The sequence below is a fragment of the Canis lupus genome, chromosome 26 (genome assembly GCF_003254725.2).
Source record: "Canis lupus dingo isolate Sandy chromosome 26, ASM325472v2, whole genome shotgun sequence".
Lineage (NCBI taxonomy): Eukaryota > Metazoa > Chordata > Mammalia > Carnivora > Canidae > Canis > Canis lupus.
In genome coordinates, this window is record NC_064268.1 from 8474251 (window position 1) to 8501659 (window position 27409).

The 27409-nt window shown below is 41.7% G+C and overlaps 1 protein-coding gene across 5 annotated transcripts in view; it reads left to right on the forward strand.

The window, feature by feature from the left end:
* Positions 1 to 7016: 7016 nt before the first annotated feature.
* Positions 7017 to 27409, forward strand: part of ATP2A2 (ATPase sarcoplasmic/endoplasmic reticulum Ca2+ transporting 2) — a 61241-nt gene continuing 40848 nt past the window's right edge. For 3 of the 5 annotated variants that reach the window (XM_025473894.3, XM_049101590.1, XM_049101586.1), the window contains exons 1-5: positions 7017 to 7746; positions 8452 to 8469; positions 8568 to 8650; positions 16172 to 16276; positions 20146 to 20284. In XM_025473894.3, coding sequence (XP_025329679.1) covers positions 7629 to 7746; positions 8452 to 8469; positions 8568 to 8650; positions 16172 to 16276; positions 20146 to 20284 — 463 coding nt within the window. In that variant the 5' untranslated portion in view covers positions 7017 to 7628. The remainder of the gene's footprint in view (positions 7747 to 8451; positions 8470 to 8567; positions 8651 to 16171; positions 16277 to 20145; positions 20285 to 27409) is intronic. The other 2 variants (XM_049101589.1, XM_049101587.1) reach the window with 1 other exon arrangement.

The window sequence follows — 27409 nt, forward strand, 5'->3', positions numbered from 1 at the left end:
GGGAGCAGGTGGGGGTGTGCGGGAGAGGACCATCGCCGCAGCTTCGGCAGACTGCTGGAGCCAGATGGGGTTCATGATGCATCCTCCCAGATGGAACGGATCAGGCTTGTCAGACATGCTTCCCTCAGGATACACAGTGTCCCCCTCCCTCCCCCCTCTCTGAAATCAGGAGAGAATCACAAGGTGACTTGGGAGGGCAGCCAGCCTCCTGGGATCTTTTGTGAACTATCAGGTAACGACAGCAGGATCACAATAGGAGACCTGAACATGCCTCTACCACCACCACCCCTTCTTTTTTCTATTGTGGGACGTCAAGGGAGCAAGCTCATGAGCTTGGGAACAAAGATCCTATTCTAGGAATTTGTCCGCTGCAACCCTACCCCGCACATTCACAAGCCTTGGATTTCTGCCCGATGGAAACTCTACCTGCTTACTGTGCTCCCCTCACTGCCAGAGCAACACCCCAGCACCGGGCAGGGAAGGGAGACTCTGAGTAGCTCATCATTTAAAATTAAAATCACATTTAATCACTGTTCACGTCTACCAGGCTCAGGAGGCCCTGTCATCTCTTCATTTTAAACATTTCTCTGTTTAAGGTCTGAGCACCTTTGGGGGGTGAGAAAGGAGGGCAGTGGAAGAGAACTTTTGAAATCTTTCCACAAAAATCAAAGAACAAACCAACTGGAGGGAGAAATAGCTGCTATATTTAAACTACATTATCCCATCAGGGAGCTATGGTTCTGAAAACCATTCCACAGTACTTTGTTTGGCACTGCTGCATGGGTTTCTTTTCTTTAAGATTTTTTTTTTAATGGTAACCTTTTTTTTTTTTTTTTTTTTTTTTTTTTTTTTTTTTTTTACCCCTGGAGCAATAATTGCAAAGAAAGTGAAGGGCTTCATGAATTAGCTTGGTAGATATGTACTAAGCACCTGCTACATGTCCCACACTGTGGTAGGCATGGGGGGTGGGGGTGGCATAAAGTAAATAAGGGGGCGTCAAAGACTCAACACAAACAATTATCATGCATTCATTCATTATTGTGCACTTTCTAAGTACATAGGATCCCTGTTCTCCTGGACTTTCTAATTCGGTGGAAGAACACAAACAATAAGAGTCTTCATCACTAAGCAGGGTGAAAGAAAGAGTATGGTTCATATATACATTTGCCAGTTTGCCATTCCTTCTGTTCCAAATGCTGTTCTTCTCAGCTCTGACTGTGCAAATGGCTATATATTATTCATGGCTCACTTCTCAGAGGGAGGTGACCATCCTACCACCCCACCCCCCATCTGTCCTTCTCACATGGAAAGTCCGTATCCCAGTCAAGTGGTGAGATCACATAGACAGCTGGGTACAGGAGTCTGGATATGCAAATGTGTATATCATCAATATTTAGGCGGCATTTAAAGCAGTGGGCCTAAGGAAAGATTGTGGATAAGAAAGAATGTTCCATGTCCCACATCCTGGGACATTCCACATTTCAAGTTGAGTAGAAGATGGGAAGCACATGAAAAAAGGCTGAAAAGGATAGGCCCGAGAAGTAGGAGGCAAACCTGAGTACCTATACTATTGTTGAGTGAGATACAAAGTGCCATGTGGGACACAGAACAAGGAGCAACTAATTTCTGGGGTGGTGAGAATGTAAGTGATGAAGAAGTGATGACCACTGTCTAGAGAAGGCCTCCAAGATGGGGTGGGATTTTGCCTTCACCTTGGAAGGATGATTAGGGGTTTGCAGGTCAGATCCAAGAAACAGGAACAGCCTGAACAAAGGTGCAGAGGAATAGACAATAGTCCATTGTGGCAGGAGCTTAGAACTGGAGGGGAGGCTGTGGTGGATGGACGGATGGCAGATGAAACTGAAAACTGCAGCATAAGAATCTAGGGCCACTCCCAACCAGGCTTCCCAGTATTCCATGCCAGTTACTTCTGCTTCCTCCAAAAGGAGTTAAGCTCGTTGACTTTCCTCAATGAAGTGGACACATTTGTTTAGTCAACCCAACATTCATTCTCTTTCTTGACTTGATTTTCCTTGGGGCATTGTTTTCCAGAGTGTGAGTCCTGAACTAGCAGCATCAACATCACCTGGGAACTTGTTAGAGATGCACATCCTTGGACTCCATCCCAAACCCACTGAGTGAGAATTCCGGAGGTAGGGCCCGGAAGGCTTTTCACAAGCCTTCCAGGTGATGTTGCTGCATGCCAAAGTTTGAAAACCACTGCTTCAGGGAACCACTTCTTCCCTAATTCAATGCATGTAATTCCCACGAGGCTGACCACAGTCCCTGTTTCAGGTGGAGGACAGGACTGTCAGAAAATATTAGGCCTTTCCCTCCATGAAATTTCTAATCTCGGTGGATTATAAACTGGAGATGCTGAGGGCCATGTCTGCTGTCACCTGGAGAGAGCCTACATCAAAGCCAAAAGCAAAGGAAAGCAGCAGAGCCAAGGGATTGAAAGAGATTCTCAGTGACTTTATTTGAGCACCTGGATCAGGGTGTTCTGAATTCGGAGTCTACTCCAAATAAGTCCCTTCATTATTATTATTTTTTTTTAAAGATTTATTTATTTATTCATTCAGAGAGAGAGAGAGAGAGAGAGGCAGGCAGAGACACAGGCAGAGGGAGAAGCAGGCCCCATGCAGGGAGCCCGATGCGGGACTTGATCCTGGGTCTCCAGAATCACGCCCTGGGCTGCAGACGGCGCTAAACCGCTGTGCCACTGGGGCTGCCCAAGTCCCTTTATTATAAACATAAGCTAGTCAGTTGGCTTTTGGACACTAAGCCATCAAAAGAATACTTATCAATGGAGGCAGGGAGGCAAATTCTGGAAAAGACATTCTGTTAGGTTTGGCAAATTCTCAGACGTTAAAGTTATATTCTGTGAACATGTAGAAGAAATGGTGGACACTAGGCACTGGCGTGTGTTCAAAACCACAAGCCATGAAAAACACACACACACCATGCCAAACTGAACACATTTCTGTGAAAATTCACTAGAATGTGACTTGGAGACTGTTCACTACAATGTGAACCTTGAGTCTGTTTTAGACAATGTACCTAGAGCTTAGCAACACATTCGAACAGACCTTTCATTAAGCTCTTACAAGCAAGTCAAGAAATGTGGGCTAGATAATAACGCAGTGGATTACCATCCCATAGTTACCTGAAGAGACTTTAATTTACATAACAAAGCATTTTAATATTGCAGCAATTCTTCCCATTATTTCATTCAACATGCATGTGTTCCAGAGTCAGTAAGAGATGCCAGATGTGACTGAGTTGGGCAGCTTTAGTTTCCACCTGCCTCTCAATGTATCTTACTCTTCTGAGTCTAGCATGCAAATATGTATTTTTCATATAACATTATCCTTGAACATTATCCACTACATCATGTGCTCAACCAAAAAAAAATGGTCTTTTCAAATGCCATATAACAGAGAGGCAGGAGAGTACATAAGATTTTCACTTCCCTGACTTTCCTGAGCTGTAGCCAGGTTGACTATAGCTGTTGAACAACTAAATCCAGTTGATTGGTTATTTTCTAATGTGGAATGAATGTCTAGACATTCTATTGTACAAAGACATAGAAGTCATAAATCATGCTTTCCAAATTTATGCCTAATCCAAGCTGGGACATAGAGCTAAGACATGTCATGAAGATAAAAACTCAAAAAACCCACAGCAAGACTGCAAGGACCAAAATGAACATGAGAACATTTCATTATAGTCAGAGTTCAGTGCCTGGGTTAGAAAGAATCAACATCCAAGTACATGATGGGAAGATTTAACAATACAGCAGTTTATATACACAGGATTTAGTTTTGAGTTGATTGTCCAGACAAATCCACAATGTGCAGGGGTAAGTAAGCATCAGGACAAGGGAGGACAGTGTAACTCCACAAGGGCCTTGCTCCAAAACTATGCCTAGACTTTCATTTTCTAGTGTTGAGTGTCTCTAAGACTGGACAAGGAGGATGCTGAGAGGTTGCAGACTCCTTCTATAGAAGGAACAGCTCAGTCTCTGTTCTTCTTTAGCTGAGAAAAGAGACTTTATAAAGCACAACAGATATTTTGAAATACTCAAAGGGATCTCACACAGAGGAGGGATTAAATTTATTCAGAGTTTTTCCAGAGGGCTAAACAAGATCCGATATATAGGAGCAGTTAGTTAGGGGGTGGGTGAATTTAGCCTAGGAGGAGCCTGCTTTAATGATTAAAGCTGTCCAAATATGGAACAGGCTGCCTTTGCAATCTCCATCGCTTTACAGATGGGCTGTAGAGGGTTGGGAAGTTGGCTGGGGCCTCCTTTCCAGGTCACTCTTTTTTTTACTGGGACTTTTCTGTCTGCCTAGCTTTTTAAACTAGCCTGCCTATTACTAGCTAATGTCCTCCTTTATTAATTCCTTTGAGGTTCCTTGATCAAATCATCCATCATTCTGAATCATGGTTTCTCTTCTTTTTCCTCTCCCTGTCCTCAATTAATTGAAAATAGCTGCAACCTTAGTATACAATAGACTACTTGCAAAACCCATTCTTATTTTCTTTTTTAACCTTGTTCATGAGTAGCATGTGTAGTTCAATGCACAAAATAAATTGAACATAAGTTTATTTCTACATAAGATAAACTTGCCCTTTCTGCCCTTGGGAGGCTGGGTTTATGCTAAATTTTGGCAACTTATAAATGACAAGTTTCAGAGACACCCACAGGTTGAGGAACCAAGTGCATAAATGGTATGTGACATAGTAGGGGCCAACTCCAAGCTAAAAAAAAAATCACAGTTTCAGTTTAAAGGAGTATTCTAACCTCCAGTAGATAACAGACTTGCAAAGAACAGTCTGGGAGGTGATGACAATGTGGTAACAGCACCAATGTGAACTTCCACATCACTCTTCTCTGAGAAACCTTTAATGCCGCCTTGCTTTTATTTGTTAAACCTGACTAACTTTCATGGCCATTCCCATGAAGCAAGTAGTTCAGAGGCCCTCCTGTTTATCTCGCAAATTGAAAATCAATGAACTTGGGTTCAGCAAAAATTTGTTGAGGCTCCTCCCATGGCAAGGCCCTTTGCCGGTCACTGATGGATCAGGGTTGGTGGGACTCATTCGTTCCAACAGGAGGTATTCAATAAATGATGAAAGTACACCAGGGACCATCCCACATCCTGAGGATGGACAAGATAGACAAACCCATAGTTTCATGGAGCTTGTACCTTAGTAAGGAGAAACACACAGTGAACAGCTAAACAAAAACACAGCATCACAGATAAATGCCGTGAAAAAAATAAAACAATGTGATGGATAATAAGGGTGACCAGGGGAGGTGGCCACTTTAAGTAGTCAGCCAAGATATCTGAATGATAAGATGGAACTAGGCACCTGACAATCCCGAGAAGACCACGGAGTACAAAAGCCAATGTCCAGAACCCTGTGAGAAGCTCATGACCACACCAGAGGTGCTTACAACTCCAAGCATCCTCACAGCCATGGAACAGAGACCCAAAGTCAAATGGCCAAGATAATTTCCACGCTAGGATAGACAGCGATCCTCCCGCTTGTAGTGCTTCTATTGTTGCTGAAAGAGATGAGGTGAGGCAGAAGCAATGGTTCTGACCTGGTCTTGGAGGGAAAAGAACCAGCAGCCCTCCATTACCACACCCCCAACATGCGATCACGTGTCCCTCCTGGAGGAGGCTCCAAGCCTGTGACCTAACCAGTTTCCACCTTGCTTCTCTTAGCGCATTGCCATACACTAGAATTCTGTTTGTTTATTTTGTGTAGGGTTTTGTTGGTCCTTTTCCAAGTATCAATCAAAACTGCATGCCAGCCTCCACTCCTTGGAAATAATTAAAATGAAACGACGTGCCTGATTTTTTGAGCTGGGTAATGTACTGTGATTTGCATCTGTTGAAGGAATTCATCTTAAGTCCTGAGACTGAGCCATTTGGGACAACTGAGGTGTTTTTTCTCTGCTTTGGCTCATGCCTATGGTACACTATTGCCAAACACAAAAGCAGACGAAATGCTTCATTCTGCCACACACTTCCTTAAGAAAGTCGTTCTTTGTGATGCGAATATGTTCATCTTTTGTTCACGAATACAACGCAAAGGCCCCTTCCCCTGTCAAATAATCTAACTTTACGTAAGCAAAATGCCCTTTATTTTGCTGTTACCTAGGTTTTGCACGGACCTCTGGAGCCAGTCATCTGTGGTTTAAGAATAGGCTTTGGATCAAAGTCCTCCTTTCTCCTAGGGGTAAAGTGGAACCTTGATTTGAATGCCCAAGTGAAGCACCTCCTAGCACAATTCTCGTTATTTGGCAGTTACGGTGGTTCCGCCTGTGACTTCTAGGCTGTGTGGGCTATTCACATTAAAATCTCCTCCCTGCCCCCGCCGCCCCCAGTGGGAGTCCTTGGGTCGGAGCACAGACCCCGCTGGGGAAGGGGTGACGTTGGTGTGCGGTGGGGCGCTCGGCTGGGGGTGCGGGACGCGGGCGGCGTGGGAAATGAACTGCGGGATCCCTCCCCTCACTTCCTGAAGGGGGCTCTGAAGGAGACGGATTAGGATGCAGAGCGCGGCCCGCCAGGCAAGGGCTAGGGGACGGGCGAGCCAAGGACACCAAGCCGAGCGGCGCCTCGGGAAGCCCAGTGCGGACCGAGCTCCCGGGTTCCTCCGCCTCGCCTTCCCCGCCACCCACCCTGACCCCAGGCCGACCCCGAGCGGCAGAGAGTTCTCGGGGCAGCGAGCGCGGGGAGCCCACCGTGAGCCCTCGACCTCTCTGGGCTCTACGTCCGTAGGCGGGCGGGGAGGGAAGACCGCGAGCCCGGGCGCCACTGCGCGGGCGCGGCGCCGCGCGCGCAGGCCTCTATCCGGGTTCCTGGGGGCGGTGCGCGGGAGGGGGCGGGGCGTGCGCGGCGGCGTGGGCGCGAGTCGCGCGGGAGGAGGGAGCGCGGGGAGGGGGCGGGGCCGTGCCGCCCGCGCCGCGCTGGGCCCTCTCGGCCAATGAGCGGCGTCCACATGCCGCGGCGGCGGCTAGAGGGGAGGCAGCGGCGGATAAATGCTATTAGAGCAGCCGCCGCGGAACCGTCCCCGACGCCACCTCCCTCTCTTTCGCCGCAGTTTCCTCCGCCGCTGTCGGGGGTGCGGAGCTGAAGGAACAGGGCGAGCGCACCGTGCACGGCTAGCCGCCCTCGCTCGTTCCGCCCTCAGGGGTCGGCCGGGTGCCCCCTCCTCCGGCCCGGGCGGGGCCGCGAATCACCTCGGGAGAGCGGGGAGGGGGCTCGGGGGCCGCGGCCTGCGCTCCCAGAGGGCGGTTGAGGGCGAAGGAGGCCCTCCCTTCTGACGACGGGAGGGAGGGTCGGGAGCCCCCCACCGCCCAGCTGAGCGCAGGGCGTGCGCCGGCGAGGGCCGGGCAGCCGGAGGGGCGGTTGTCTGGGGGAGGGGGCGCGGGGTGATTCAGCGCCCGGCGAGGCGGAAGCGGCCGCAGGAGGAGGAGGAGGAGGAGGAGGAGGGGGAGAGGCCTGTCCGCGCCTGGGCGCCCGGGGTGGCACGAGCCCACGGCCTGAGTGCGAGGCGGAGACGAGGAGGCCGCGGGGACTGGAGGCGAGGCCGGCCGGGCCCCCGCAGCCATGGAGAACGCGCACACAAAGACGGTGGAGGAGGTGCTGGGCCACTTCGGCGTCAACGAGAGCACGGGGCTGAGTCTGGAGCAGGTCAAGAAGCTCAAGGAGAGATGGGGCTCCAACGGTAGGTGGCCGGGGCCGGGGCCGCAGGGGCCTCGCGCAGCCCGCCGCGGGCCCCAGAGCCAGGGAAGATGGCTGACCGGGCTCCACCTCGTGGGTCTGGGCTCCGCGCCCGCCGACGGCTGCAGGCGGCGGGTCGGGCCCGCGCGCCGGCCCCGCGGGAGACGGACTGCAGGCCGGGGCGCCGGGGTCGTGTCTTTGCCTGCTGGACCCCGTGCCTTGAGCCCTTGGCTTTCCCCGCACGCAGCTGGCTCGGCGGCTTGTCACCGGCAGCAGCCGGCCCCGCCGGAGGGAGGGACGAGTCTCCTGCAGCTCGGTCGAACCCTGCGAGACATTTTCTTGTCCCCAGCCAGTTTATATGAGGCGTCGTTGCAGTTGAGAGAGCCTCCAGCCGTTCTTGCACTACCCAGAGTTACACATCTGGCAGAAGTCATGACCTGGCTGAGATGACCCCTTGTTCAGTAGATAGCGATGAGATTTTACGCTTCGGGAAAGACCTAAGATGCTGGTTACAACAAAAATTGCATATTTTCTTGGGGGTACCATTTGGTGTGGTTTCCTTAAAAATGGTTGAGGGGTTCATCTGTCTGAAGACGTATCTACGTCTTTCGAAGACAGTGGTAATTTTAGCAATTCTCTTTGTAAAGGCAATGCTAATTTTTTCCCCCCCTTCTTGACACGTTGCCTGGCGAATTTCTACGTTCTACAGAGTTACCGGCCGAAGAAGGTGAGTAATCTTAACATGTTCTTTTTTTTTTTTTTTTTTAATCCCTTTTGTGTGCTGATGTTAGGATGACATTTACAACAAATGTTTGTTCCTGACAGGAAAAACCTTGCTGGAACTTGTGATCGAGCAGTTTGAAGACTTACTAGTTCGAATATTATTGCTGGCAGCGTGTATATCTTTTGTAAGTATAAAGAAACTTATTTTCTCTCCAAAAAAGTAGAGACTATCCCAGAGATGAAAAGCCAAGAAATAAATGGTGTCTATTGGGTGAGAACATTATATTTAGAGATTTAAATGGTATCTCCCATTTTTAAAAAAAATTAGATAGTTGAAAAATCTAAACAAAACTCTTGGAGCCATTTATGTGCAGAAAATTAATGCCTGGCGTTTACAGTGCAGTTAGAACTTGTTCCCAAATGGGCCAGGGTCTTAAAAATTTTTGTGTTTTATCAGATTTTTAATATCAAAAAGTTATTTATCAGAGGGTCTTTTCTGTTTGGGATTCTCCCATTGTGTAAGATCATACTAAGATGATTTGGGGCCCTTTGTAGTCTGTAAATAGAACTTAGAAAAGGAATATTCCAGTTGCTCTCCCTTCCTGGTAATGGCAAGGTGACAGTTGTTTCTGACAGTGACAAGAATGATGACGGCAGTGATGGCACTAGTGTTGACCAAATTTGGTCACTGACCTTTAGGGTGGTATATTTATCTAAATTGGACCCCTGTCTTAAATGATTCCTAGGTAGGGAGAACAAGGTTCTGTATAGTTGGTTCTAGATCTTAAAAGAAAAAAAAAACCCTTGTTTTTTCTTATTCTGTGAGTGGTTACCGACGAGTCCTGTATGGTTGCTAAGAAACTGGTGAAATGCAAAGAACTACAGCAGAAAAAGGGTGATGGGCTGCTGAGGATATTTCTAGGTTATTAACATTTTTTTTTGTTCAATATTTTTTACTGCATTTTTTCTTGGGCAGTGGACTTCTTGGTAGTTTTCCTAAAAATGGTCATGACTAGGACACAGATGTTCCTAATCCTAACAGCATGAGATGACTTTTGTTCTCAAATTACAGTATTTTATTCTTGTAATAACCACGGTGGGAAGTGAAATTCACCCAGTGCACTACTTTTTCAGGCTTCACAAAATTGACACAGCTTCAAGGTTTCATTTTTGTAGGTTTGTACATATTCAAGCCCCAGGAATCTACCTTAGTCTTCCATATCATGGAAGGCTATTTTGAGAACTAAGTAGAAAGGAAGCAGTGGGCACTCCTTTAGGTGAGGGGGAGAAATTGGCAAGAGGTGAGCTTTTTGGAGTAGTACTATATACAGATTCTGACCTGAGACTTTAATATTAATCTATCATGCCATGTTGGCTAAGTGATATGTAAGTGTTAATAATAATTCAGTCCTCACGAATCTTTTCTCTGGTTTTCAATGAAAATTGAGAGTGTTGTAGCAAAGCATTAAGCCTCCTAAATAACTCCATACTTCTTACATGTCTGTCTGTCCTTGGTTAATTCAACACCACCCACTCCTCCCTCCCGCATCCCTCCTAAATGTCTGCTGCTTTATCAATTAAGATAAAGGAGTAGAGCTTTTTATCAGTTTCAGTGCATTGTCGTGGGGCAAAACAAATAATACATTTGGAGTAGTATAACGTGTATGTTTAAGCTACCTGCATAATTCTGAAGTATCCTCGGCTTTGATAGTTAAAATACTGGGGGATCAGTAAGGTTATCAGAGACATCTTAGAGGTAAATCACCTGGTATATTCAAGGTAGAGATAAATTTTTATTGAGTTTTCTGTGTGTGTAACTTAAGGCAGCGTTGTAATAACAGTAGCATTATTTCCTGTGAACAAGCTACTGACTATTTGGGTTGTATAGGATCTCTTTTAAGTTGCCAGTTTGAATGACTTTGTATTAAAATTTGAATTAGTGATGTATATGCTTTTATTTTGAAGTAAGGAATTTGTAGTTTCTAAGCATTTTCAAATGGGTTTTAAAAATAATTGCTCTAATTTTATCATAGGGTAGGATGTTGGGGTTTTATAGCTTTTTAGAGCTATATTTTGGAATTGAAATATGAATTACTTTTTTGGTAACTACTTGGAGTTAACGCTCAGGAAATGAACTGTGTGACATTTTAATTTTGTGGGTTGCTAAACAGAAATAATAAATGTTTAGGAAATACTGTCACTTAGTTTGCTCTGACTTGTTTGATCAAGACATTTTGGATATCAAACCTGTTTTGTTGATTTTCTTCATGTGGAATTGGCACTATTACTACATTGTTCTTGACCTTTTCATTCCTCATTTATCTTTCAGAAGGTCATGGAGTCTTTTTTGTGATAGTCAGTTTATTCCTATTTTATAGGAAAATCATGGTAGAATATTCATGTTCTTTTGGAGAATTGAAGAGATAGTTCCTACAACATGTACATACTATATCATCCAGTTCTGCTCAAGTTAAAAAGAAATACTAGGCTTTAGTGATTTATTCCAGATAGCAAACTAAGTGAAATGTTAACTTTAGGAAGCTGCGTTAATGCTTTATACTCATGACCTGTAGGGATAAAGTTTAATTGCAGTATTCACCAAATAGAAATGGTTTTTAAGTTTATTTGGATTGGAAGAAGTAAGCTATAATCTCTTCCACTACATATGAAGTAACTAAAATTCTTTAATTTGACATTCATGACCTTTCACTTTCCCTTTACCTCCTCTTTGTTAAAACTTTACCCCTCATTTAATATATCATGGTTGCTTACTGGAATACTTGTTCTTTATTCTCTTTCACTGCTTCATTGGGTATTTATTGAACACCTGGACATGCATGGCACAGACAATGGGGATACAGCATTTGAACAAAATAGTCTCTTAATCTGGAGCTGACATTCTAGTGGAGACAGATAATAAAGAAGTAGAATGTGTAGTCTGTTGGACAGTGATAGTGCTATGGAGAAAAAAGCAGAAGGATAGGAGTATGAGGAGGTGAATATAATTTTCACATAGGTTGGTCAGGAAAGTCTTCCAAGAAGGTGACTTCTAGAGAAAAGACCTGAAGGAGATGAGTAAGAGGGCCATATTTGCCTCGTTGGAATCCATCAGATCCTCTATGATAACAGTTTGCAAAAGTTGCTCTGCCTTCCATCCCGTTTCCCCACCACAGCTACTTGCATTGACCCTAAAATGCTGCTCAAACTTGCTTAGACCAAGGCACTTCTCAACTTGTTACTTTTATTTAAATAGTTGGTCTTTCTTTCCTACTGGACCCTTTAAAAGGGATTCTTCATTTCTTTTAGAACCTGGGTTAGTGATTTTGATATAATAGATATTTGAGGTGAACTTGTGTTCGTAGCACTTTGAAAATTCACGAGGTCTGCTTTCTTTGGTTTTCTTAGAACAATATAGTCAAGTAGTATTTTATATTTTGTAATGATTTTGCTTTTTTCCCTGTGTTTTCTTTTAACTTCTTAATTTTTTTTTTTAAGGATAAATGAGTAGTTCACTGGTGTAACTAACTTATTTAGAGCCTTTCTTTAAAATGTTTTGAAAGGTGAATGTGAATACTGGGTATTAGGTGTCTGCCTTTGGCTCAGGTCATGATCCTAGGGTCCTAGATCAAGTCCCGCATCAGGGCTCCCTGCTCAGCGGGGAGTCTGCTTCTCCCTCTGCTCTTCCCCCCTCCTCATGATCTTTCTCTCTCTCAAATAAATAAAATCTTAAAAAAAAAAAAAAAGTGAATGTGTATGTTTTGTGTGTATGTTTTTAAGAAGATTGTATTCTCAAATCTAAAATCAGTATTTTTTTTTAATTTTTATTTATTTATGATAGTCACACAGAGAGAGAGAGAGGCAGAGACACAGGCAGAGAGAGAAGCAGGCTCCATGCACTGGGAGCCCGATTTGGGATTCGATCCCGGGTCTTCAGGATCACGCCCTGGGCCAAAGGCAGGCGCCAAACCGCTGCGCCACCCAGGGATCCCTAAAATCAGTATTTTTAAATAAGGTTTCTGTGTGGGTCAGAAGAGAATATAGTCTAATTCATACTTTTGTTTTTAATGGCTGAAAGAATTTTTGTTTCCTACCCCAGACAATTGTCGTAACATTTATTGATAGTTTTTTCTTTCTTGTGAAATGTTTAACTTCAGTTTCCTCTTTAAAACTTTTTGATGTAAATTTCTCCATCCATTGAACAAGTATTTGAGTACCCAGTGTCCTTGCAAGTTTCTAGGGACACAAAGAGGAATGCAGACAGGTGCCCTCAGTCTTAAAAATGTGCTTATGATCTCTCTCGTGTTCTTTTTTTGGATCTCATTAAGAGCTCAGTACCTTATCCCAACATGTAGCTAAGGTAATAGAGTCACGGAACCATGACTGTCTCCCACTGGAACACACCTTTTTACCTTGGATAAAAGTTTGCTTTTGCATCTCCTGGTTGTCCTGTCAGAAGTTACTGTGATATGCAGAGATAATAAGTCTTACAGACAATTAGAAGATGGTCTCTGCTACCCTATTGAAGCAGTCTGAGTTGTAGTTGAGTATTGTTAGTAAGTGATTACCTTGAATAGGATTGGCAAGTTTGAAACTTTGAATTTTCTGGATTCTATAAACTGCAGAAGACAAATATTGTTACTATATTAATAGTGCAAAGCAAAGAAGAAACACTGTGCCTAAAACCCGCTGTAGTTTTTTTTTCTTCCACTTCCCTTTGATAGTGTTGATGAAGTTGGTTACTTTTTGCTCTAGGTGTTTAAGTTTATTTACCACCCTCAGTCTGGTACCATAGAGGTTCTGTGAGATTTTCATTGACGCCTCTGTATAGTAAACAGTGAGCATGGTCTGTGTACCAGAGACTCTTCTAGGCCTCTGGGGATAACGGTAGTGGACAAAAGGCAATACAAATAGGTAATCATTTATGTTCAACATATTCTTGGTGAAGATTTCTAGAAACATTTACCCCCATATAAATATATTTTGTATAACTTGATAAACTGTAATTATGAACTGTCTATAATAATGCTAATAAGGCATCTTTCATTTTGGTAGTAATATGTCTGTACGCTCTTCTTCACTCCCTTTCTCATCTTCTGGGATCTTTCATGTGTAAGCATCATCCCATGGACATTGGAGGTTTCCTTTCAATAGAACAAACCATGAAGGACTGCATAATACGATCTGAATGTGTTCAACTGGATTGGTTCTTACCAGTTAACGAAATACAGGTTGATGTTCACTTTGGGTTGTAGCATTTTTTTTTTTTTTTAAGATTTTATTTATTCATGAGAGACACAGAGAGGCAGAGACACACAGGCAAAGGGAGAGGCAGGCTCCATGCAGGGAGCCTGACATGGGACTCGATTCCGGGTCTCCAGGATCAGGCCCTGGGCTGAAGGCGGCGCTAAACCGCTGAGCCACCTGGGCTGCCCTGGGTTGTAGCATTTAATTATTTGGGTTATTTGTGGTTTCAAAATAGACATTTTAAAAAAAATATTCAGGAAATTGATGGTTGTTGATTTTTTTAAATAGGTTCAGCACCAGCCTTTCACCCATTGCCCACTGGTTTTTCATCAAGCAGTAACTAATATACTTGTGGAACCTTCAAATAATTTTTTTTGAACCTTCAAATAATTATGAATGCCTGGGTTTCTGACACATAAACATTTGAAGTTTTATAGTGGGAGAAAAGGTTACTGCATTGTACAGATAAGTATTTTTACATGATTGGTAAATTCTACTTGTGTAAAGGAACCACACGTTTTTTTAAAAAGTAGAGATTGGCTCTGAGAGTCCTATCACTATTGCTGTAGTCTTCCCTTTGCTCCAGCTGTTAGGGGATATAACTTTTAAGTTGTTCCTTAGGCCTAGTTGCCAAGAGGGAAGTTCATACCCTCTTTAACAAGGTGTGAAGCTTATCTTACAATTGCTAATGCCTCACTGACCTTTTGGAAAGGTTCTAGTTACTCAGCAAGTTGAGCGATTTTTCTCCCCCAAGAGCTAATTAAGTTTTTTATTTCTGATACGCTCTCCTTGGCAAAATGTTTGAAAGGCTAGTATCAAGCCAGCTGTGATCTTGCATCTATCAAAATTTATAACTTCCTAGAGAAGTTTTCATTTTGGCACTAGGCCTGGCCTTAACACCAGGAATGCCCTGTTGAAAGCTTGTGGCAACATTTATATTCGTTATGGTTTTCTGCCTGTTGTAGTTCAGTAGCTGTCAGTGCTCATTGCTACCTATCCGGACCAGTCCTGGTGTCTCCTGGTTTTTTTTTTTTTTTTTTTTTTTGCTTCTCAGGTTGATATTTCTTGTTCATTCAACATTCCCTTATCTTCCTTGAAAAATTCACGTTAGGCCTTGCCTTACTCACCTCTCTGATTGTTTACTATTTGTGTAAAAGTTCACTTTATACTATTCCACTCAGCATAAACATAGATGGTTTCATTATTACCATGAGTCCTATCTGACTGTATTAAAAAGTATCAAAACCAGTGCTTTCCTTGTTTACTAAATAGTTCTTTTAAAGAAAAGACTTTTGTGAAATATGCAGACATGTTAAAGCAATATTAAAAAACAAAGGCAAGGGAATCCCTGGGTGGCTCAGAGGTTTTGCACCTGCCTTTGGCCCAGGGCGCGATCCTGGAGTCCCGGGATTGAGTCCCGCTTTGGGCTCCTGGCATGGAGCCTGCTTCTCCCTCTGCCTGTGTCTCTGCCTCTCTCTCTCTGTCTATCCTAAATAAATAAAAATAAATCTTAAAAAAAAAAAAAAACAGGCAAATCTTATCCCACATTGAATCATTAGATATGTTTGAAATCCTTTCTCGATTGGCAGTTTTTCACAAAAATTAGTTTTTAACTATTTAGAAGGCTGTTTTACCATGTTCTTTGTCATTGTTAAAGATTCGTTTCTTGGGTTCTCTTACCACCTTAAGTTTGCTAAATTATGAAGTTTGTCGTGGCTCTCTTAACTTGTAGCTCTTACATCCTGACAAGGTTATGGTCATGTGAGCTAGAAATTAATTTTCTGGTCATTTTTCTTGGGCAGTGTTCTGTATCCAGTTATAAGTAACATTTGTGGACTTCTGCCATCTCTGAAGTGCTGTGTTGCTATACTAGATGTCATATGGAGGATAACCTTCAAAATAGATTGCTGATCACAGAACAACCTTGAGTAATTATGAGATGACCTACAGTGATACCCCTGATAATACCAGAACATTATCAGTACTCTACAATTTTGAGTCCGTAATCAAGTGATCTTTACAGTGAATTTATACCTGTTGGATATTGTTTTATAGGAATATTAAGCAAAAGGAAAACACAAAGTTGTAGATGATTGCCTTTTACTTTAACAAAATTGAGAATTTAAGTTTTATTTCTTCTGAATATGTACTTGTAAAATGAATGGAATTTATTTCCCAGAAAGTATTTTATTTGGATTTCAAAACAATTATTATGTGAAAAATTAAATTAGCTTTTGAAGGGCATTAAGAAGTTGTATAGTTTTGATTCTCAAGAATTACTCTGAACAGGGGACGTGTGCTGGTTGGTGCTGTCATTACATTTTGCGACCATTTGTTTCTAGAGATGATAAGAAGAGAGATACTGTATATTGTAATTCCTTTAGCACTAGCCACTTTTGTTGTCAAATGGCACTAAGCCGAAAAACACATTACGGTTCTAACACATGCCATTTCTCTTTTAGGTTTTGGCTTGGTTTGAAGAAGGTGAAGAAACAATTACAGCCTTTGTAGAACCCTTTGTAATTTTACTTATATTAGTAGCCAATGCAATTGTGGGTGTATGGCAGGTAAGCAAAAATTCTGCACTGCTAGATTTTAGCAATCTATATAAGTGATTTTAAGCTGTGTTAATCTGTTTTTTTCCCTGATGCATTGACTAAAAATATCTTTGGAAAGTCTACGTGTGTTTTTTCTTTTGTCTGTTTATTTAATGGCAATATTTTAGATGTCTCCTGCACTATATACTATTAAAATTACTCATCCTTCATGATAGCATGGAGTTAAGAAAAATGGGTGAGAGAAGCTGTTTGAGAAAAAACAGGAAATTTGAGAACTAGTATCTGTCTTTATATTTCCTACCTGCTTCCTGTGAAAAATTTCATAAACTGTCATTTTTATTCTCCTTGAAATTTTTTTGTTTTGTTTTGTTTTGTGGCTTTACCTATAAAAATTGTTTTCCCTTCAGAGCATACTCCTGGCTGTTTCCCCTCAGTTGCCCAGGCCTTTCTGACTCACAGAATGGAAGCCAGTTTACAAAAACATAATGGGATTCTTACCCTCCCCTCTTCATGTAATTCTGTTCTGTATATAACTAGTTAGAGAACTTTAACTTTCCTTTTTTTTTTAACGATTTTATTTATTTATTCATGAGAGACACAGGCAGAGGGAGAAGCAGGCTCCCCACAAGGAGCCTGATGTGGGACTCGATTCCAGGACTCCAGGATCATGCCCTGAGCCGAAGGCAGACACTCAACTGCTGAGTGAAAATTTGAGCCACCCAGGCATCCTGGATTTTAACTTTCCTAAGACTGTTGATTTGTTTGATTTTTTAAAAAATATATTTTAACAGAGACTAATGCTTCAAATTCATTTTGAGTATTAAAATATAAGTATGGCTATAATCACCCCTTTGAGGACTAAAATAGAGTGTATCTACATTTAATGTGGAAACATTTAAAAAAATCCTTAGTCTTGTTAGAGTTATAAACTTCTGGGGTACCTGGGTTGCTCAGTCAGTTAAGCGGCCGACTCTTGATTTCTGCTCCGTGGATAATGTACTTGAGGTTCTCCCTCTCCCTCTGCCCCCCGGCTGCCCATGCTTGCATTCTCTCTAAAGTAAATAAGTAAACCTTACCAAAAAAAAAGTTTGTAGACTTCTGATCTTGTTAATAAACATGAAGGCCTTTATGTAGTGGGCTCATATCGAAAGATGGTCTACTTAGAAAATTTTATTGTGCTGTATTCCTTATTTTAATTTTTTATAAATTTTTATAAATACAGATTTTTAAAGGTTTGTTTATATTTAAGTAGAAATGATCCCCTTGTGAATAATGTAGGAAAAAGACCATATACAGCATTAGATTGTCCTTCTCAAGCCAATAATATATATTTTCCCACTACATAATTTATGCCAGTTAGGAGATACATACCTTACATACATTCCTGTGTCGTTGTTATGTGATCTTTTAAGGCAAATGGTACCCCATTTGACAAATATGACATTGAGGTTCAGAGTGACTTCTTAAAGGCCATACAGCTAGTACATAGAGTATCTGGAGCTTGAATCCAGGCCCAGGCTGATCTGAATTCTGAAGTAAAATTTTACAGCAGTTTTTACAGAACTTTTATATTTATCTTAGTTTAAGAAATAACATTCTTGGGATGCCTGGGTGGCTCAGCGGTTGGGTGTCTGCCTTTGGCTCAGGGCATGATCCTGGAGTCCCAGGATTGAGTCCCACGTTGGACTCCTTGGCTATTGATAGCCACTCAGGCGTCCCTGTCTATAATGCTTCTAACTTAAATGCACCTTTGCTAATTTTGAGTAGAACTGAAATACAGTGCTCCTGGGATATTTCCTAACCTTGAGCAGTCTTGTTAAACTCTACCTGACGTGACCTTGAAGAAGGAGAAAAAGAATTAAAACTGCCACAATTAATGGGAGAGGCAGTCCTGTGAAAAAGTAGTTTTAAATTTGACTAATTGAATAGCAGCAGTGCTTAGAATTTATTCTATCTACAGTATTAGTAGCATTTGAACTTTACAGACTTTATAGCAGTAACATTTTATTAGAATTAAGTATTCTAGTATCCCCGTTAATTATAAGGTGATGCAGATAAATTCTTTAAGCAGAACTGATATGAGGTTGAACTTATTTTTATCACAAGGTTCCTAAATTTAACCTATTCTATACTTTTTCAGGGTTATAAACATTTAAAGTGAGGCACATGCCATTAGCTTTCAGTTTTGAGTCTCTTAATTCGCTTTAAGTAGGTTTTGGGGGTTTTGCAACAGACCATAATTCTAATAAGGTAAAAAATGAGATCACATAGTATTATGCACAAGTTCTATCCAAGTAAAGGTTAAATAGAACTTTATACCATCAGAAGGCAAAAAGTGAGAGAGATGAATCTTTTCCTTTGTGCATTAAGTAACCTCACCTGGGTGTATGTTGTGTAGATTCGCTCCTTGACTTCTAATTCTAATTGCTTACTCTCCAGAAGGAGAGAAAACAAATTTGGCACATATGCTTTTTTTTCTTTTTAACATTACTCATTTTGATCTCTACATCTTGTAATTTGGAAAGAAATGCTGTGTGTAACTAAGTTTTGGTATGTTCGTGAATGTGGTATATATGCCACAGGACTGGCAGTTTTTTGGTTTTTGGGCCAGGCTGGGGGTGGAGGTGGGGGAGATGGCAGAAGGAAAGCTAATCAGGCTCCACTCCCAGGGCGGAGCCCAATGGGGCTCAGTTTCCCAACCCTTAGATGATGACCTGAGCCAAAAGTTAAGTGTCAGCTACTTGGAGCACATGGGTGGCTCAGTCAGTTAAGCTTCTGACTCTTGGTTTCTGTTCAGGTTGTAATCTCGGGGTTGTGAGTTTGGACTCGCCTTGGGCTGCTCCACACTCAGTGCGAATTCTGCTTAAGATTCTCTCTTCCTCTCCATATGCCCCTGCCACCAATGCATGTGTACACTCTCTGTTTCTCTCTCTAAAAAATAAATCTTTACAAAGAAAGGGTGGGGGGTGTTGGACACTTAAACAACTGAGCCACTCAGGCCCCAGGGACTGACAGTTCCTGTGATGAGAGTCCAGCCATTTACTGGTCTTTATTACTGCAGAGATTTCCTAGAATTTGTGAGATGTAACTTGGTTTTCTTAATTCATAACTCCCAACGTGTACTGTGTACTGAAGCACAGCCTAAATAGTTTATAAATCCTCACAGCCCTTGAGGTAGTAGCATTGGTGTCTAGGTTTTGTAGACTCCAAGCCTGTGAGTTGTGTAATTTGTGCACAATCACATAGCTGTTAAGTGGAAAAGCCTTGGGTGAACCTAGGCAGTCCAGCCCTAGACCATTACCTTTCATGTGAGACAGAATCCATTTCAGTGGTGTGACTGAGTCTGGAGACGAGGGCCATGTTATACACAGTGGGCTCGGGGACAATAGTCTGTAACTGCTTTTCCTTGTTAGATTTTATTCCCTGTTTAGGCCTGTTAGGGTGCTTATTAATTCATTTTTTTTAAACATAAAATTGTAAGAGCCTGGTGTTTATTTTATGTGAATTATTTGCAAGTGTCATTACTGTGCATCTCTTGTGTCTTTTTTTCTAAAGTTTAGAAGTCTAAAATTTGATTCCTTGGAATCTTTATAAAAAGGGGGGAGGGCAGCCCTGGTGGCGCAGCGGTTTAGCGACGGCTGCAGCCCAGGGCGTGATCCTGGAGACCCTGGATCGAGTCCCGCGTGGGGCTCTCTGCATGGATCCCTCTGCCTGTGTCTCTGCCCCCCCCCCCCCCCCCCGTGTGTGTGTGTCTCTGTGAATAAATAAGTAAAATCTTTAAAAAAAAAATAAAATAAAATTTGATTCCTTCGGCCAAAATTCTAATTTGCTATGGCAAGTATGTCTTTACTACTTTTATTTATTTATTTTTTTTATAGGAGAGAAATGCTGAGAATGCGATCGAAGCACTTAAGGAATATGAGCCTGAAATGGGCAAAGTATATCGACAGGACAGAAAGAGTGTCCAGCGGATTAAAGCTAAAGACATAGTTCCTGGTGATATTGTAGAAATTGCTGGTGAGTTGAGTTTGTCATTTTTGTTTTATTCTAGATTGTGTATCTGAATGCACTTCATTTTTCAAGGCTCATAATTGTTTTAAAAATCATGCTCATATGTATCAATTATATTAACAGGGTTTGGTGCCTTCCAAACAAATCCAGTTTTCTGAGTATTTATTTCAAGGTGTTTGTCACCTCCCTTGATGTTGATAAAGTTTGTTTTAAACAAAGTGTTTTGAACTTACAGAACTTACTGCTTTTGGTGCATGGTAGAGCACTACCATCAGTGAAACTACTACTGTCACCCTCACTTGATTTGACAATTAGTTGCAGTGAGCAATTTGGAATACTTGTTAGGGGTTGCATACTTTTCCTTGTTTTGATTCTTGACACAAATGTTTAGTCATACTTGTAACTATCAAATTAAGTAGATGGCTAAGGGTCATTTCATGGCTCTAAAAAGCTCTGCTTTAGGGCAGCCTGGGTGGCTCAGTGGTTTAGCGCCGTCTTCAGCCCAGGACGTGATCCTGAGCCTCAGGATCGAGTCCCACGTCAGGCTCCCTGCATGGAGCCTGCTTCTCCCTCTGCCTGTGTCTCTGCCTCTCTCTCTTGTGTCTCCCATGAATAAATAAATAAAATCTTTAAAAAATAAATAAATAAAAACTAACAATAAAAAGCTCTGCTTTAAAATACTTCTACATGACACAGAGCCAGGGGTCTCAGCCTGGGTTCTTTGGGTGGGCTTTGAAGAATTTGTGAATCCAGTGCAAGGCCAGAGCTCTCCACAAAACTTAAAGGGATGCGTATCCTCATTGCTCAGGATCAGTGCCATGTTTTTAGGCAGCCCTGAATGCCCAAAATCAATAAGAACAGTCTAGTCTTTTTACTCGAGGGTTTTTGGATTATTCACATTGTCATGGTTTTTCACACCTTGCTGAGCTCTGAATACTTTTTACCAGTTGGCCCTTGAACTGGTGCAGGAGTTGGGGCACTCAGGAATCCATGTCTAACTTTTGACTTCTCAAAAACTTACTGGTAATTAATTACTAGTAGCCTACTGTTGACCTTATGCAGAACATAGTTAACACATATTCTGTATGTTTTATATATTCTTACAATAAAGTCAGAGAAAAGAAAATGTTATTAAAATCATAAGGAAGAGAAAATACATTTATAGGATTGTATTGTAAAAAGCAAACAAACAAAACCATGTGTAAGTGGACCTGTGCAGTTCAAACATGTCGTTCAAGGGTCAACTGTACTTAGTTTCTTTTTGTGAATTGTCTCAGTAACACTTTTACACTGTCTCGTGGTGAAGTTCTTTGTTTTCATTGTCTATCTCCTTTTAATGAAGAGGTTGCAAAAAGCAACATGTTTTGGCCTCTGAAAGGAAATTGCCTTGTCATAGGTATAGTCTCATCCATAATTTTTCTTCTTCCAGAAAAAGAGAAATGTTACCTATATTGAACCAAACACGTTGGTTTCATAGTGTTAACAAAAGTACAACTTAGAATGAAATGTTTGGGCCATTGGGTTCAGTATGTGTTGGGTTTTTGGGTTGGGTTTTTTTTTTGGTATATATATATATTTTTTTATTGGAGTTCCATTTGCCAACATATAGCACCCAGAGCTCATCCCGTCAAGTGCCCACCTCAGTGCCCATCACCTAGTCACCCCATCCCTCCGCCCACATCCCTTTCCACCACCCCTCGTTCGTTTCCCAGAGTTAGGGGTCTCTCATGTTCTGTCACCCTCACTGATATTTCCCACTCATTTTCTCTCCTTTCCCCTTTATTCCTTTTCACTATTTTTTTCCCTTTCACTATTTTTTATATTTGTTTTGGGTTTCTAATTTCATTTTTAAGTAATCTCTGCCCAACACGAGGCTCAAACTCGTGACTCCAAGATGAAGAGTTGCATGCTCTACCGACTGAGCTGGATAGGTGGCCCTCACTGGATTTTTAAAACTTACTTTGGCATAAGAATATTGTAAGAATAGTAATAGTTCCCACATAACCTTTACCCAGATTCTTAAAGTGTTAGCATTTTATCACATGTGCATTATCCTCTGTCAGTTGATATCTGCACATTCACACATTTTTGTCTGAACTATTTGACAGTACATTGCAGTATGATGCTTCTTTAATCCTAAATACTTGAGTGTTTATAAAATCAAGGGCATTCTTTTAGTATAAGTCCAGTATAGTTATCAGAATCAGGAAATTGATCAACAAACCTCACTCATATTTTACAATTTGTCACAGCAAAAATAAGAATTAGAGGGGGAATTCTGGCTGTGATACAGAATATAGGTCAGAATGGGGAAGTCTAGAGATTGGCTATTTAATAGTCTAGGCCATTTGATAGTCTAGGCCAGAGGTGATGAAGCAAGAGATCATGAGAGCGGTAGCATTAAGAATAATGAGGGAGGGCAGCCCCCGTGGCGCAGCGGTTTAGCGCCACCTGCAGCCCGGGGTGTGATCCTGGAGACCCAGGATCGAGTCCCACGTCTGGCTCCCTGCATGGAGCCTGCTTCTCTGAATGAATGAATGAATGAATGAATGAATGAAAATAAATATTAAAAAAAAGAAGAATGAGGGAAAGATTGTGAGTTGATGAATAGTGGCTGTTAAGCAGAAGTGCACATCAGAGTCATCTGGTGATACTCTTTAAAGTGTCTACTGGAAAAAAAATAAAAATAAAAAAATAAAGTGTCTACTGGGTCCTGCCCCCAAATAACTGAATCTCCCCTGGGCATGGAATTATGGTCATTATAGTTTGACAAGTGAGTCTCAGATTTCAATGCAAAGGGACAGGTTTTAATAACCCAGATGGGTGTAAGGAGCTAACTGGGCTTGGGTTGTAGTGTCAAAGCCACTGACAGGATTTCTAGTTGAGGTGACTGGATGGTGATGGGATGGTAACAGAGTAAGGAAACCTCAGTGGAAAATGGTTTGTCTTTCTGGAAGGATGTTTGTGGAAGGTGCTGTTGCCGATAATGTCACCTACGTTTGTGTATGGGATTCCATTTGACAGTGTTTTCCTATTCTCCAGCTTAATCTGGTAATACACTCTTGAGCCTCTCAAACTAAAACTATTTTAAGAATTTTTGTGCTAGTTAGGCTATTTCAGTATATTGAGTCTATATGAAAAGTTAGAGGGATCCCTGGGTGGCGCAGCGGTTTGGCGCCTGCCTTTGGCCCAGGGCGCGATCCTGGAGACCCGGGATCAAGTCCCACATCGGGCTTCCGGTGCATGGAGCCTGCTTCTCCCTCTGCCTGTGTCTCTGCCTCTCTCTCTCTCTGTGTGACTATCATAAATTAAAAAGAAAAAAAAAGAAGTCAGAGAAATTACCACCAGAGCATTTATCCTGAGTTTTCATCAGTAGAAGGCAGTGGTAAATAGCGTCAGAGGGAGCTGTAACCTTGACCCTCAAGGCATCTTCTCTTTTGAAGAGATAAAGGTCAGTTACTCTTTTGTCTTTTCTTCTCAATCTTATTGTTCTCCAGGCTTGCCTGTCTCAGTATGTCACCCTGACCACCTCATTAGCTAAGAGAAGCTTAGGAGGCATCTTGGTCCTTCCTTCTCATTCTCTGTCTCTAAGACCATGTGAATCTGTCTCCAAAATACACCCAAATTTGTGAATTTGTTTCCTCAATCACCAGCTCACACTGGGACTGTCCTTGTGTCCTAACTGGGCTCTGGCTTCCTTTGTCACCTTCATCCAGTCTTTTCTCCAGGTGGCAACTAGAGCAATTACCTGAAGGTCCTGTTGTTTACTTACCTGCTAAAATTCTTCAGTGGCTTCCTGATTGCACTTAAAATATAAAATGCTTTTTCACCTAAAAGACCTTGCGTCATTTGACTCCTGCTTGCTTCTGTGATTTCATCTCCTGCCTCTTCCTATGCTCTTAGCCATGGAGGCCTCTATTTTCAGTTTTCAGTTCCACTGAACTTTCCTAGCCTTTTCTGGGAAGCTAGGCAAACTTTATATAACTTACTAATTTGCCCAGTGCACAGATCCTCACAGTGGTGAAGCTTTAGTTATAGCCCTAATCCACCTGAATTTTCTTGCCATTGAAATTCTCTTTCCTACAATATAGTGTTCTGTATGTTGTGTTCGATAGTTTAGGAAGGACAAATAAGGGACTTCTGGGTGGCTCAGTGGTTGAGTGTCTGCTCTTGGCTCAGGGCGGGATCCCAGGTTCCTGCAATCAAGTCCTGCATTGGGCTCCCCACAGGCAACCTGCTTCTCCCTCTGCCTATGTCTGCTTCTCTTCTCTGTGTCTCTCATGAATAAATAAATAAAATCTTTTTTTTTTTTTAAGATTTTTTTATTTATTCATGAGAGACATAGAGAGAGAGAGAGAGAGAGAGAGAGGCAGAGACACAGAGGGAGAAGCAGGCTCCCTGCTGGGAGTCCAACTCGGGACTCGATCCCAGGACTCCAGGACCACTCCCTGGACCAAAGGCAGGCACCAAACCGCTGAGCCACCCAGGGAATCCCCCAAATAAAATCTTTTTTTAAGAAAAAGGAAGGACAAATAAAGATTGATTCAGTGTATGTAACCTAAGATTTCCAGTCTACTGGAATACCCTTATTTGCATATGTTGTGGTAAAATGCACATAATATCTAGGTGACCATTTTAACCCTTTATAAGTGTATAGTTCTGTTGCATTAAGCACATACACGTTGCTGTGCAACTATCTCCCAATTATAATCCACCCATCTCCACAACTTTTCATCTTCCCAAACTGACCCTCTCTTCCCATTGATTTCCTTTTACCTCCTTCTCCAGCTTCTGGCAACTATTCCATTTCTTTTATTATTCAAAAACCAATCTGTTTAATATTAAAAGATGAGTTTAAATCCCTTATCTTAAGTGAGTAGACTTATTTGTAACTGTTCTAAGCAATAAATATACTTAAACCCATTCTACTCTCACCTATTTCTGAATCCTTTGTGAGGAGTGCTAACAGTTCTGATAGTTTAGCACTTTTTCTTTCCTGTTCTTTCCCCACTGTACATGAATTGCTAAAAGCATATGCAGTGTTTAGACATTGGGCTCTTGTATATTACTTTTTTGAATTCTGACCATTCTGAGGGATGCAGAACAGAGGTGATAATCTAGTTTTAGATAAATGCAAACATTTTATTAAATACTGTTGTCCTACCATGAGGCAGTGAGCACCTTAAGGGCAGAACTATCACACTGACCATTATAATCTTGCTGAGCATATGACAGTCTCTCGGTGAATAATGAATGAAACTTGAAATCAGAAGTATGTGGTAGGTTCAGCTAAAAAAAAAAAAACATGGTTATTATGCAACTTCTGTACAGAGCGGATAATTGGAAGTCTATATGCGCACATTCAATTATAGCTAATCTTAGAGTATGTGCCGGATACTGTGCTTGGCTGCAAGTGTTTGGTTCTTCACCAGAGTACATCCTGTATATGTGTGCTGCTGTTCACGCTTTACACTTGAGGAAACTGAGTCTTTGTGGTTTATTGCTTCTATAATAAACTGTATCTCATTGGCTAGAGAATATAATGTATACTCAGTGTACACAAGCAGGTCATATTTTGATTTGTTTGAGGCCCAGGTCACAATTATCTTTAAGCAACTTTATTGAGATATAATTCACATGCCTTAACAGTCATTCTTCTGAAGCCTACAATTCTGTGGGTTTTTTTAGTATATTGAGTTGGGGGTCATCATCACTATCTTAATTTCAGAATATTTTCATCCCCTAAAAAAGAAAGCCCAAACCTATTAGCAGTCACTCCCGCTGGCCCCTTTCCCTAGGCCCCAGCAGCCACAATTTATTCTGGATATTGTGTATAAATGGGACCATATAATATATGGCCTTTTGAGACTTTGAGACTGCCTTCTTCACCTGGCATATTGTTCATCCATGTAGCATGGGTCACATACTTCATTCATGTGGGTAATGTATCTCATTGCTTTATGGCTGAATACGCCTTTATTTGGGTATACTACATTTCATTTATCCATTCATCAGTTCACAGATATTTGGGTTGTTTCCCCTTTTTGGCCACTATATATAATGCTCCTGTGAATACTCATGTACAAGTTTTTGTGTAAATGCCTGCTTTCACTCTCTTAGGTACACCCCTAGCCATGGAATTGCTAGGGGGATATGACTACTCTGTTTAACATTTTGAGCAACTTCCAAACTGTTATCCTAAGTGGTTACATCATTTTCCATTCCCACCAGCAACATAGAAGTTTCTCCATATCCTCACCAACACTTGTTACTGTCTTTTATTTATTTTTTAATTTTAGCCATGAAGTGGTATCTTCCCTAATTTCCTAATGGTGTTGAACATCTTGTCCTGTGTTTATTTTCTGTTAGTATGTTGTCTTTGGAGAAATGTCTTTTTAAATCCTTATCCATTTTAATTGGGTTATATGTCCTTTTAATGATCTGTGTTTTATTTATATATATATATATATACACACACACGCACACACACACATATATATAGGGTTATATGTCCTTTTAATGATCTGTGTTTTATTTATATATGTATATATATACACATACACGCATATGTATATATATTTTTTTCTGTTTTATCAGATTTGATTTGCAGGAATTTTTCCCATTCTTGGTTTTCTTGGTGTCCTTTGTAGCATGAACATTTTTAATTTTTATAAAAGTCCCATTTGTCAGTTTTTTTTTCTTTTATTGCTTGTGCTTTCAGTGTCCTGCCTTAGGTCTGAAATCATAAAGGTTTTTTTGTTTTGTTTTTAAAGATTTTATGTATTTATTCAAGAGAGACAGAGAGAGGGGCAGAGACAGGCAGAGAAGCAGGCTCCTCTCAGCAAGCCCAATGTGGGATTTGATCCCAGGACCCCAGGATCATGCCCTGGCCAGAACGCAGGCGCTCACCCGCTGAGCCACCCAGGCATCCCCATAAAGGTTTTATATATGGTGTGAGGTATAGGGGTCCAGCTTCTTTCTTTTGCATTTGGATATCTATTTATCTAAGCACCATTTGTTGAAAGACATATTCATTGAATTATCCTGGCACCCTTGTCAAAAATCAATTGACTACATTTTCCACTATGCCAGCACCACACTGTCTTGGTTACTGTAGCTTTGTGTAGTTTT